The sequence below is a fragment of the Brassica oleracea genome, chromosome C2 (assembly GCF_000695525.1).
Source record: "Brassica oleracea var. oleracea cultivar TO1000 chromosome C2, BOL, whole genome shotgun sequence".
In the NCBI taxonomy this organism is placed as follows: Eukaryota; Viridiplantae; Streptophyta; class Magnoliopsida; order Brassicales; family Brassicaceae; genus Brassica; species Brassica oleracea.
Window position 1 is genome coordinate 2,122,388 of NC_027749.1, and position 12,102 is coordinate 2,134,489.

At 36.0% G+C, this 12,102-nt stretch overlaps 2 protein-coding genes across 3 annotated transcripts; both read left to right on the top strand.

Annotated features, from left to right (window-relative positions):
* The first annotated feature begins 1,062 nt into the window (after positions 1 to 1,062).
* On the top strand, positions 1,063 to 11,405 carry LOC106327237 (transcription factor MYB39-like). Of its 2 annotated transcripts, XM_013765332.1 has the most exons (10): positions 1,063 to 1,100; positions 1,257 to 1,317; positions 5,760 to 5,835; positions 5,933 to 6,040; positions 7,109 to 7,201; positions 8,305 to 8,436; positions 9,488 to 9,667; positions 9,766 to 10,084; positions 10,156 to 10,285; positions 10,379 to 11,405. In XM_013765332.1, exons 8-10 carry the CDS (start codon positions 9,952 to 9,954, stop codon positions 11,127 to 11,129), a joined length of 1,014 nt encoding a protein of 337 aa, XP_013620786.1. In that variant the 5' UTR covers positions 1,063 to 1,100; positions 1,257 to 1,317; positions 5,760 to 5,835; positions 5,933 to 6,040; positions 7,109 to 7,201; positions 8,305 to 8,436; positions 9,488 to 9,667; positions 9,766 to 9,951; the 3' UTR covers positions 11,130 to 11,405. The 2 variants fall into 2 exon arrangements, with proteins under 2 accessions (XP_013620786.1, XP_013620787.1); XM_013765333.1 differs by lacking the exons at positions 1,063 to 1,100; positions 1,257 to 1,317; positions 5,760 to 5,835; ... (1 more) ...; positions 7,109 to 7,201; positions 8,305 to 8,436 and adding an exon at positions 9,353 to 9,382.
* LOC106323160 lies at positions 1,702 to 2,421 on the top strand. Its single transcript, XM_013761318.1, has one exon. It carries the CDS (start codon positions 1,702 to 1,704, stop codon positions 2,419 to 2,421), a length of 720 nt encoding a protein of 239 aa, XP_013616772.1.
* Positions 11,406 to 12,102: the final 697 nt, after the last annotated feature.

Here is a 12,102-nt window from a genome sequence, read left to right on the forward strand (position 1 = left end):
ATAGCAATGATCTTGTTCATGCTGATTCACCTAATTTAGTTTATCTGAAGGTTAAGTCAAAGATATTCTCTAAGATCTATCTGCCACAATATTATATAGGTGAAATCGTCAAACTTTTAGACTTTTATGCAGAGTTTAATAATTGTTATTACTTTTCACTATTATCTTAAGTTTTGGGGGTAGGCATCTGTAATCTGTGTGATGTGCACATCCATCAGTCTGAGTCTACAGTTTATCTTTCTGTGTTGTTAAATAGTTTTGGGAGCGCTTTTGTGTGTTTTTGTTTCTCTGAAAAAGATAGGGAAATTTTTGAAGCTCTAAGGGATAAGTCAGTGTTTCCTCAATGTTAAGTGCTATCAATTTAGAATAAGTACAAAAGGCTTAGAGCATGATTATCGGGCGTATTTAGGTGGTCTCTTATGATTAAAAGAAAATCAAAAAGACAATTAAAAGGTAAACACGTATCTTATTTGGGGTTAACAAGAGACGTGTTTAGGGAACACGTGTAGGCAAAATGAGAGGAGAGAGGGGGAGCATGTCTTTGTTTCGTCATTTCTCTCTCTCGAAACCGAATCGTCTCCATTTCGTATCGGAGCTTGGAGAAGGCGATTCTCCTACTCTCGCCGTGGATCGTCGACATACCGGCGATACTCCCTCTCTCCACACCTCCTAACGGAATCCTCTGTCTCTGTGACTCGTCCGAGAAGGTGATTCTCCCTCTCTTGCCGTGCATCTACTGGAATCGGAAGGTAAATGTATTGTTGTGTTTTTCAATCATGCATGCTTAGATTAGACTTCTTCTTGTTCTGATCGCGAGTTTTATTTGTTTGTAGGTTCAATTCTGTCTCGCGGTAGCTCTCCTCGACGGCTGACGGAGCTCTCTGTCTCTCGGTGGCTCTCTGCGAATCTCTCAGGTAAAGCTTATGTTCCATGTTCTTCAATCATACCTGTCGTAGGTTCAAACATTTTCTTTCAATCTCGTTTTGTTTGAAGCTTTTGATTTGGCTTCTCTGTGGTGATTAATTTTTTTTTTGTTTCTGTCTTTTGCGTGCTGAGATGAAGGGATCAATATGCGTTTGATATGTTCTATAGAAGCTGAGGTTTGTGTTTGTTTCTTAATCCTCTTCTGTCTTAGATAAAATAGCTTTTGTAATGTGTACCTGAAAAGAAAAGAATTAAAGTCTCAGTCTTTGTTTTTTAATCCTCTTATGTCTTAGATAAAATGCATCTTGATATGTTCGGTCTTTGTGTGTTAGATGGCTGGATCAAGTGTGCTTAAGCAAGGGTCATTTGACAGAGGAATACGCAGCATCACAGGTTAGTCTTTCTCTCTTTCATCTGGTCGGAAATGTGCTGGTGTGGCTTCTGGTCTGTAATGAAATGGTCTAGCTTCTGTCTGAATGGTAGTTAGGGTAATTAATGGTTGCTTTAGTGTTCGGTTATGGTTGTCTCACCGTAATAAAAAAAATTGATGGTGTGGTTTGAGTTATTTGAAATTGAAAATAAAGCATTGTTTGTTGTTAGTTGTTCGTAGTTAGATATATGTTAAGTCATAACAATTGAAGTGTTCTTTCCAGCTTTGTTTTAAAGATGATTAAGTTACATAGACGTGTTGGTTGTGTGTTGAATGTGAAACCTCTCTTCTTCATTTTCTTGAAAATTTTATAAGTTGTGTCTTCTAGTTCCTTCTCCAACAGATGAATGCGTCTTCTCGTTCCTTCTCCTCTTTCCTCTGTTTCTCCTCTTTCGCCTGTGTCTCCTCTTTCTCCTCTGTCTCATGTGTCTCCTCTTTCTCCCATGTCTCCTATTTCTCTTATGTCTCCTCTCTCCTTGACTTCGAAAATGGATTTCAATCCATTTCAGGACTCGGCAAATTTTGTTGAACTACTCCATAGTCAACAAAATGTTGTCTTTGGCAGTCAAGGACGTGTTCCACTCTCTTCATCGCAAGTGCCGTCCTTTGGCAGTGAAGCTGTGGAGCTTCCAGCAGAGCGTAAGGAAAGAAGGACGTGGACAGTCACAGAGGATATAGTGTTTATTAGCAGCTGGCTGAAAACGAGCAAAGACCCCGTTGTAGGGAATGAGCAGAAGTCAGCAACGTTCTGGACAAGGGTTGCAGCATACTTCTCGGCTAGTCTAAAACTTGCTGGCTATGAAAAACGCGACGGGAATCAATGCAAGCAACGTTGGCACAAGCTGAATGAAGCAGTTTGCAAATTTTCTGGGGCGTATGAGGCAGCCACAAGAGAGAAAACCAGTGGCATGAATGACAATGAGTGTTCCCGCTACCATATTGCGGTTGAAGATTCAAGCATCACGGGCCATTCTATCATTTCAGTGTGTCATAGGTTGTATCAGTTTGTATCAGTTTCATCTTTTGTATCAGTGTGTCACGGGTTTCATCTTTTGGTATCAATTTGATGTTTTGTATCAGTTTGTCGGGTTATTCAGTGTGTCACGGGTTGTTCAGTGTGTCACGGTACTCAAGTCGTGTAGTGAATCACTTTTATTTTGTACTCTTGTTATGTTTGGTACTCAAGTCGTATAGTGAATCACTTTTATTTTGTTTCTTGCACTTTGTATTTTCATATGCATCATGCAAACTCATCTTCTCTCAATTTTGTACTCATGTGCATCAACGCAGCCTCATCTTTTATATATTTCTCTCTACTTTTAACATCACACAAACTCATCTACTCTCTATCTTCTCTCTATTTCTAACAAGACCAAACTCATCTTCTCTCTATTCTCTCTATTTCTAACAAGCAAACTCATCTTCTCTCTTTTTTTTCTCTCTTTGATCACAAGTTTATAAAACTCTTTAATCACTTCTATGGCTTCTTCTTCTCAAAACATTTTCGATGAATCATCTGATGATACATTTGATGACATGTTTGATCAAAAATTTGATGAAAAAAATTGATGAATTCATTGATCAAGCGTTTGAGAATTTTACTATTGGTGGTGCTAAAAAAAAAAACTACGAGCTTATATCGAAAGAAATCGTGAAGAAGGGCATATTCGTTTATGGAATGATTATTTCAGTGATACTCCAACGAATCCTGATAATTTATTCCGACGACGTTTTCGAATGAACAAACCATTGTTCATGCACATTGTTGATCGACTCTCCAACGAAGTTCTATATTTTCGGGAAAAGAAAGATGGTCTCGGAAGGATTAGTCTATCTCCTCTTCAAAAGTGTACCGCAGCCATTCGTGTCTTGGCGTATGGTTCTGCAGCTGATGCGGTCGACGAATACCTCCGGCTCGGTGAAATAACAACTCGGTTATGTGTAGAAAATTTTGTAGAAGGAATAATATATTTGTTCGGCGATGAGTACTTAAGAAGACCAACACGGGCTGATCTTCAACGTCTAATTGATGTTGGAGAATATCGTGGATTTCCCGGGATGATAGGAAGCATCTATTGTATGCATTGGGAGTGGAAGAATTGTCCAACCGCTTGGAAAGGGCAATATTCTCGTGGTTCGGGTAAACCAACAATCGTTTTAGAGGCGGTTGCTTCATACGATCTCTGGATATGGCATGCATTTTTTGGACCTCCAGGTACATTAAATGATATCAATGTTCTTGATCGTTCACCTGTTTTTGATGACATAATAAAAAGTGAAGCTCTGAATGTCACTTTCTCTGTCAATTGAAGAGAGTATCATATGGCTTACTATCTCACTGACGGTATTTATCCGAAATGGACAACTTTTATCCAATCTATTCCTCTACCACAAGGGCCGCAAGCAGTAATATTTTTTCAACGTCAAGAAGCTGTCCGAAAAGATGTCGAGCGTGCTTTTGGAGTCTTGCAAGCTCGTTTTGCCATTGTTAAAAATTCAGCGTTGTTTTGGGATAAAGTCAAAATTGGCAAGATTATGAGAGCATGTATCATACTCCATAATATGACAGTAGAAAACGAACGAGATGGATACACTCAATATGATGTTCCAGAATTCCAGCAAGGAGAAGAAAACAGAAGTTCACATGTCGATCTCACGTATTCTACAGATATCCCTATAAATATCGCAACCAGATGGGTGTTCGGATAAGAATTCGTAATAGACAAATGCATCAACAACTGAAATATGATTTGGTTCAACATATATGACATAAATTTGGACGTGATGAAGACAACAATTGAGCTCGGATGCTTCTTTCAAATAATTCTTGGTTAGTTTACTAATCTTTGTTTTCATGTTTTAATTTTAAAATCTATGTTTAAAATGTTATTTTTTATGTAATAAAAAATTAATTTAATAAAAAAAATTTAATAATTTTTTAAGAAACCCTAAATAAGAAATTTGCAATGGAAGAGAAAATATTACAAAGTTTTTAAACATGTCTCTTACCAAAATTAACTCCTAAAATATTAAAAATAAATTAAGAGATCCATTAGAGTATATGAGATAAAGATGTTCTCAGAAGACAAATAGCAGATCTAAAGGCGTTTGTCTATGGATAGCTTTTATGTTTTTTATTGGAACTCCTTTTAAAGACCTGACGTACCAACCCCAACCATGTGTTTTAGAGTTATGCACAGCTTTTTATGATGCTTTTGTTATGACTATTCTATTGTGGATCCTATTCTTACGTATATATTCATGCAGAGATCTTCGTACTTTTCGGGTCAGGCCATGTGACTTACTTTTCATGCAAAAAGCTTCCCCAGTCTTTTGTCTTTAAACTCTTATACTTTCGTGAAAAGATCCAACACTTTAGCCAGTTTGTTTTAGCTACCACCTTCTTAAAAGCAACAATGTTGTTTTGACAGCCTTTCAAATTTTCTTGTCTTCTGTTTGATGCTTGATGGTGAGGCAGAACGATAAACTCAAAGAACATAGCGAGGGGCATGGAAATTTCTTAGGTTAGTAAATGCCTCTTTCCATCTTTTTGTTTAGTCACTAGTATACTCAATTACAATCTTTAATGAAGCAAATGTGGTTGCTCCGAGCACAGACGAGCTTACTATAGTAAAAGTCTTTCAAAATTTGATGGTTTTTCCGCTGGTTTTGAGCTATGTTGATTGGTGATTTTAAAGGAACTATCTAGGGGATATCATTTTTCAAGCACATAATTCAAGAAAAAGATTACACAAATATACCGCTCCACCTTTTATCACATGACTGGTAAAGTTAATTAACTTTTTTCAGCTGCGTCATTTGTCCCTCATTTGTCAAGGTGAAAGCTGGACTCTATATGCTTATTTTAAGATTGTTTACTGAACAAATCTCGTTTGCTTGGTAATACTTTGTAGTTGTACTGACTTCATCTCCTTTTCATAGTAAAGCTCACATTTCCAAAAAAGTATTCTATATGTTGTCTAGATGTTGGCGAAGATTTGTGAAATACTAAACATATACATTAATTTTATCATAGTTACGATATGGTGAAGGTTTGGACCTTTGGAACCCCCTATAAGAGCCTTTAGTGAGAAGGCACCACTAACATGGTAAACTCAACCAGGAACCGAGTTGAGATAGCCACTACAAATCCTTTTTGGATTCTAAACTTTTTTATTCTACCTATTTGCAATATATGTAGCAAAGATGATGTGTTTTTACTAATATAAGGAGTAGTTGGTTTATTATTAGTATATAATATATAGATATATAGATACTTTTTATTTCCAGTTTGATGATTAAGGTGTTCATGTATATAGAATACCAATAAAACACCTAGCTGGCTTGCTCTATGATGCCTAATTAACCTTGTTTAACTAATCAAATCTTATTTGTTAATTGCTAGTGGCCTCTAAGCTCATGGGCTATGTATATGGGGATTTCAGTTTGGGCTTTGCTATATTGGGTTTAACAAAACTGAGGTTAGACAATCCTAAACATGCTTTTGCGTGGTGTAATTCTCTTCTAAGATTTGCAGTGAGCTCAATATAAACTGTTTGAACCTATTTTCTGTGGCAGGTATAATCACAGAAAGAAAATGATATTAATAACTCAAAGGAGGTGGAGACACATAAAAACTTTTGAACAGAAATGGAAAAAGAGACGTAATCCTTCTTGAAATTCCTGGTAAAATATATATATAGTATATATTTCCAAGGCACAGCTTAATTTTGATAAAAATAGAGAAAATTATGACATCGTGAAATCACATTTGCTTTCATTTTCGTTAAGTGATGTTCCTAATCTGATAAGTTTTTTTATGATGATTTTATTTCCTGCATTCCCTATATTCCCTAGATTGCCTCTAGCCAGACTTTGGGCAAACACTCTGCAGTTACATGCACCTTAACTAACTAAGATCTAGATTGACTCTAGTCCTTGAGCAACTTAGTTTGTAGGAGATACACATTCCTCAATAATTTATTCTTTTTGCATTTACAGAAACTTTACTTTGTTATACTTTCATCTGTTTTCTTTGTTGCTGCGGGTATTATATGCTAAATGATAGATATCACTGTTGCATCCAAAACAATACATTTTAGAGCTCTTGGATGGCATATTCTTCCACTGTTAGGATCCATGTCTGTCTCTAGCTGTAAAACGACGTCCACCACAAAAGAAGTTCAGCCACCTAAAATGACGTTTAGTGGTTAATAGTTAACTAAAAACAACACGTAAGACCACACGTTTTAGTTCATAGAGTATTTGACTGACTTTATAAAATTAGTGGTAGACATTCTTGTTCTTCCTTTTCATTTTGTCATGTTCTTGAGGTTTCTTGTGACGATGCTTTTTCTACGTACCAGATGCTCCAGCAATGTTGGGCGTAACGGTTGAGAAAACTATGTGCTAATTTAGTATTCCAAATGAATTGAGTAAGCAATAAGATTTTGAATGGTGATTTCTTGTTTCACTTTCTGGATTTGAATAATATTTTGAGTTACAAAGACTAATGCCTTTTAGACCACTATCATATAAAACTAATAACTTCTATACGTAACCACCGTTAATTTGATTACTACAGACAAATTAGAAATTACCAAACAGATTTCCTGTACCCATCGCTGTATTCCATGCTAGTGCTAGAATGTGAACAGTTGAAAAGAGGATGTTGAAAATTATACGTATATATACGTGTGCATACTTGCGTGATGATACACGTGTGTCTGACATTTTTTCTTCTTGGTTTTACAGTCACAACTTTCGTAACTTGTTGGAATTTCTTTCAAGAACCTCAATGATGCTAATCATATCCGAAACACGCGCATTCTGGTTCCTCTGACTTGTGTAAGTACCAAGATTTAAGTATTAAAACTACAGATAAGCCCTACGCACCTTATTAAAGGTATGCTCACGTTTATGTAAAATAGGTAATTAAAGGGTTAACTATGTTCATTGGTGGCATAGAAAGTCCGAGAATTTAGACGCATTGGTTAGAAACTTAGGAGAAGACGCAATTTAGTTGTTTAGCTGACATTTACAACCAAGTTGTTTTTTTTTTAATAAGATGAAGAGAACGGGTATAAGTGACATCACATATTTCATAATTAATACTTTTGTAAGAACCTAGTGCCTTCCTTAATTCTTTAGTATTTTCTGTACCTGCTTCTTCTATTCGACACTGTGGTCCACTCTGCGAGGAACCCTAATTCAGCAAGCAATTCAAATCCCCCTTTCCCTAAATTTAATTAATAATTTTGTAAGAGTTCTCTTTTAAACCCCTTTTTGAAAATTCTAGGCTTGTATATCTCCAAGGTATAATGTATTAATGATACTCGTTAGCTTAACTCATACAAATTCTAGGTTACATGGTCTTGGGGTTATTTCACTTGGATACGATGAAACGAAACCCTACACGTTAACATCCGGATGCTTCCCTGGAGTTTTTTGTATTATAATGAAGTTGACAAAATGGCTTAATTAATAGGCTTCTGATATGGCTCTACATGAAAATATTACAAATACTATAGTTACTTGCATGTTGGTATATTGTTGGAAACGTGCGCTCAGGAAATTTGTCTTTGTTGAGTAATCTATAGGCAATGTTAATTGGTCAAGGTTCATGCGTATTCATATGTTTATACTTGCAGTGAATGTATAATGAGTGAAATGACAATATGGTATTGAGAAACCATAAAAAAGCTTCATTTTCACCTACAGTAGTTACTGCCTATATACACTAAAATATCTTCTGGAAGCTGACAGATTCTGATGCCCTCATTTGGTAAAACATTTTCTTGTTTGTTTTTCTATGTTTCGTAATTAGATTTTGTTTCTTGATATGATTTCTTTCAGTTTCAAACTCTGCACGAAACCTGTGATCTTAATTATATAGAAGACACAGAAGAAAAAGACAAACTCAAGATATGCCATTGGCTGATTTTTTTTAGGCCGAGGGAGAAAGTCTTTTAGGTTTTGAAGATGGTGGAGATTTAGATCATTTTCTGCACCCACCTCTCCTCTAACCAGCTCCTCCCTTATGGTCAAAATCCATCACATCAAGCCTGTCACCATCATTGATAGTAAGTTACTCTTCTGATTTTGCCAAAACTTACCACTGTTACCTTGTCCTCCATAATTGTCTCTCCATTACTATTGATGTCTTGATTTTTATCAATTGGATTCTCATTGAATGGAGTTAGAATAAGATGTTTGGCTAGCAATGGGTAACTCCTTCTAGTGTTACTATTAACTTTTTCTAACATTCCCATGCTGCTGTTGTTATTGGCATATCTTCTTCTGTTAAGACAATATCTTGCTATATTACCACAAGATGATACGAAACATATGCTGATAAGTTGTATTGTAGTTATGATACGCTTTCACTGTTGCAGATTTATTCATTTGGTACCTTTTTTCCTAGAAAAGGCATATTACGGGTTGGAAATCTCTGTAAGTATTACCTAAATTTTGTTATACCAGGACTTTCTCATTATGTGTCAAACAAAAATTACACTGTCATATCATACTCACTCTGCTACATTATAGCTTTGGACTTATTTTAGTTAATATTCTTAAAACATTCTCATTTTCAGAGACAATAGCTCCTAGGGTTCATTCCTTGAATTTTGTTTGGTTGGTTGGTCGTATAGCTTTAGTTGATATGAAGAATATACAATAATAATATAGCTAGGTATCAATAAACTAACTAATTAGCCATGAAAGTGGATGATGCGTGGAAACCTATCTTGCGTGCCAGAGGAGATGTCTCTCTTTGGCCACCCTTTTGTTGCCATGTGTTATTGGCGCTGACTTATATTTCAAATCCTTTCTCTTTTAATTTGTCTGGATTGATTATAAAATATAGCTAACAGCTTCTTCCTCCTGTCAAGTTCCTTTTGTTGCCCTTCTCCTCCATCATTTATGGATTTCATAAAAAAGATGATGAAACCTTCTAGCTTATAGTTTATCTGTATTTCTGTGTGTGTGTGTGTAGAATCTTATAGTACCAGGAACTTCCAATACCATGTATGATGGCCTCATTTTTTTTTTTTTTTTTTAAACTGTTTATTGGGACTGTCATGAAGAGACCGAGCAATAACTATGTGTTGTTATTATGCTTGACAAATGCAGGGTTTGGTATTAGGGCATAGTGATGGCTACTTATGAACTGCTTCTTAATTAAAGACAAGTAAGAGATCAATTGATATGTGTTTGACCGTTTGTCCATTGAAGACGGCTATTCCCGAGATGATACTGATATTGCTTAAGACAAGAAGAAGAATTTAAACATTGAATGATTTTTTCACACTGGTAAGGGGATGCGTACGTGAGAGATTAATAGAAATTTGTTTATAAGAAAAATGGAATTGAAAGCTGAAAATGACATGGTTGTTTTGGTAAACGAATAGGAAGGAACCACGTGATGAAATGGACATGAAGAGAAAAGGGTGCTAGGTTTAATATAAATAGAAGTAAGAAGCAGTTAGTGGTTGTGAAGAGAGGAAGCAAGCGACCAAACCTCAGAGAAATAACAGTATTAGAGGAAGAAAAGAGAAACAAGACCGTTGTTAATTAGATACAGGAGATCAGCGAACATGGGAAGATCTCCTTCCAGTGATGACTCTGGTCTCAAGAAAGGTCCTTGGACTCCTGAAGAAGATGAGAAACTTGTGAACTATGTCCAAAAACATGGCCATAGTAGCTGGAGAGCTCTTCCTAAGCTTGCTGGTACTATACCTTTTATATTTTGTTATAAGCTTATTTTAAGTTTTATCGAGTCTAAGCTTCTCTCTCTGCAGGTCTTAACAGGTGTGGGAAGAGTTGTAGGCTAAGATGGACGAACTACTTGAGACCTGACATCAAGAGAGGGAAATTTTCTCCAGACGAGGAACAAACTATCTTGAACCTTCATGCAGTTCTTGGAAACAAGTAATTAATTTTCTGATTTTAATTTTTATTTTTATAGTCAACGTTTTGTGTTCTTGTACTGATTACCTATGATGATGATGATGATGTTATAAGGTGGTCAACGATTGCAAACCACTTACCGGGGAGAACAGACAACGAGATCAAGAACTTCTGGAACACTCATCTGAAGAAAAAGCTGATCCAAATGGGAATAGACCCAATGACTCACCGGCCTAGAACTGATATCTTCTCCAGCTTATCTCAGCTCATGTCTCTGTCCTCTAACTTAAGAGGTTTTGTTGATATGCAGCAACAGTTTCCAAATGGTCAAGACCAAAGTATACTGAAACTCCAAACCGAGATGGCCAAACTCCAGTTGTTCCAATACCTCCTTCAACCACCTACCATGAACAACAACATTAACAACCCTAATGACTTTGACATTCTCAGTCTCCTTAACACCATTGCCTCCTTCCAAGACACCACCAGCAACAATCTAGACCTTGTTTCCTATCTTCAGGACTTCAACAACTTACCATCCTTAAAAACCCTAAACTCCAACATTGGACCATCATCTGTATTTCCCCAAATTCCTGAAGACAATCACTTCAAGTTCTGTAATGAAAGGGAGAACTTACCAGTATCTCCAGTCTGGCTCTCGGATCCTTCCAACTCAAACCAGAACATGTTACCTTCTCTTGCTCCTTCATCTGCTGTGAGTGATGATATGATTAGAAACCAATACGTTATTGATCATGTCAATAGCAATATCACCTCTTCAAGTCAAGAGTCAGGAGCTTCAGCTTCAGCTGCATGGCCTGATCATCTATTGGATGATTCCATCTTTTCCGATATTATTCCCTAGCCTTTTCTGGTATGTTTTGGAGGAACTTGAAATCGAATTTACGCTTGGGAGTACTGTGCTTTGTTGGATCATTTATTTGCATATATATTAATATATATTGTAGAAACATAATATGTATGGGTGTTCATGTTGTAGCATGTACAGTATTGTACAGGTTTCATAACTCATATGTGTGCTGTTATCAATGTCTTTACTCTTTAGCATATGTTTGTACCTTATCGCCGTGTTTTTATATAGAGAGATAACTTTTGTGAAGTGGAGGTCACTTCTAGTTGTAATTAGGGTTTTTTTATCTTTTGTGTTTACTCTTCCTGATTAAATACATTCGAATCATGTATGAGTATAGATGTATCGGTGCTACAAAAAAATCTTTATCTTTCTTACAAAGCAGGGATCAAACAAAATGAAGTTATAGTCTTAGAGAGAAGCTTAAACCATGATTAACATGGGGTTCTTAATATGGGGTTCTTAACTTCCGGTAAAAACCTCATCCTAAGAACTACGGGTTAATCATGCTCTTATACGTCACATGTGAAGAACATGTATTCAACTTTCGAGCTGGCACAATTTAGAGTTTCATTGTTGCATAATCATTGATGAAGTTATATGCATGATCATGTACATAACTTTTTGCTTGGCCAAGAACAAATAATGGAAGAATTGAAAGAACCATGTGATCGTCTGGCTAACGATAAATATAAAAGGGCAAGTAGTTATTTAATAAAATAACAGATATGTGATGTCAGATCAAAGGATCTCTCTCGTTAGGTTAAAGAAATGTATTCACTCACTCATTGAGTATATAATTTGACTTCTTTCGCCAAAGATCGAGTGACCCGAAAAATACATGTCATTATCCATTTTCTTTGTCAACTGGTTTGCATCTATGTTTTATCTAAACATTTTGGATATTTTAATCAGATTTTATTTTTATTAGCCATGATAGGATACGTATTACGTAGTCAAGTATATT

Excerpts from the sequence above, each read along its gene's own strand:
- LOC106323160 (XM_013761318.1), top strand. The coding sequence starts at position 1,702 with ATGCGTCTTCTCGTTCCTTCTCCTCTTTCCTCTGTTTCTCCTCTTTCG.
- LOC106327237 (XM_013765332.1), top strand. The coding sequence starts at position 9,952 with ATGGGAAGATCTCCTTCCAGTGATGACTCTGGTCTCAAGAAAGGTCCT. Across the intron at positions 10,085-10,155 it reads AGCTCTTCCTAAGCTTGCTG|GTCTTAACAGGTGTGGGAAG; the intron begins GTACTATACCTT and ends CTCTCTCTGCAG. Across the intron at positions 10,286-10,378 it reads CATGCAGTTCTTGGAAACAA|GTGGTCAACGATTGCAAACC; the intron begins GTAATTAATTTT and ends TGATGTTATAAG.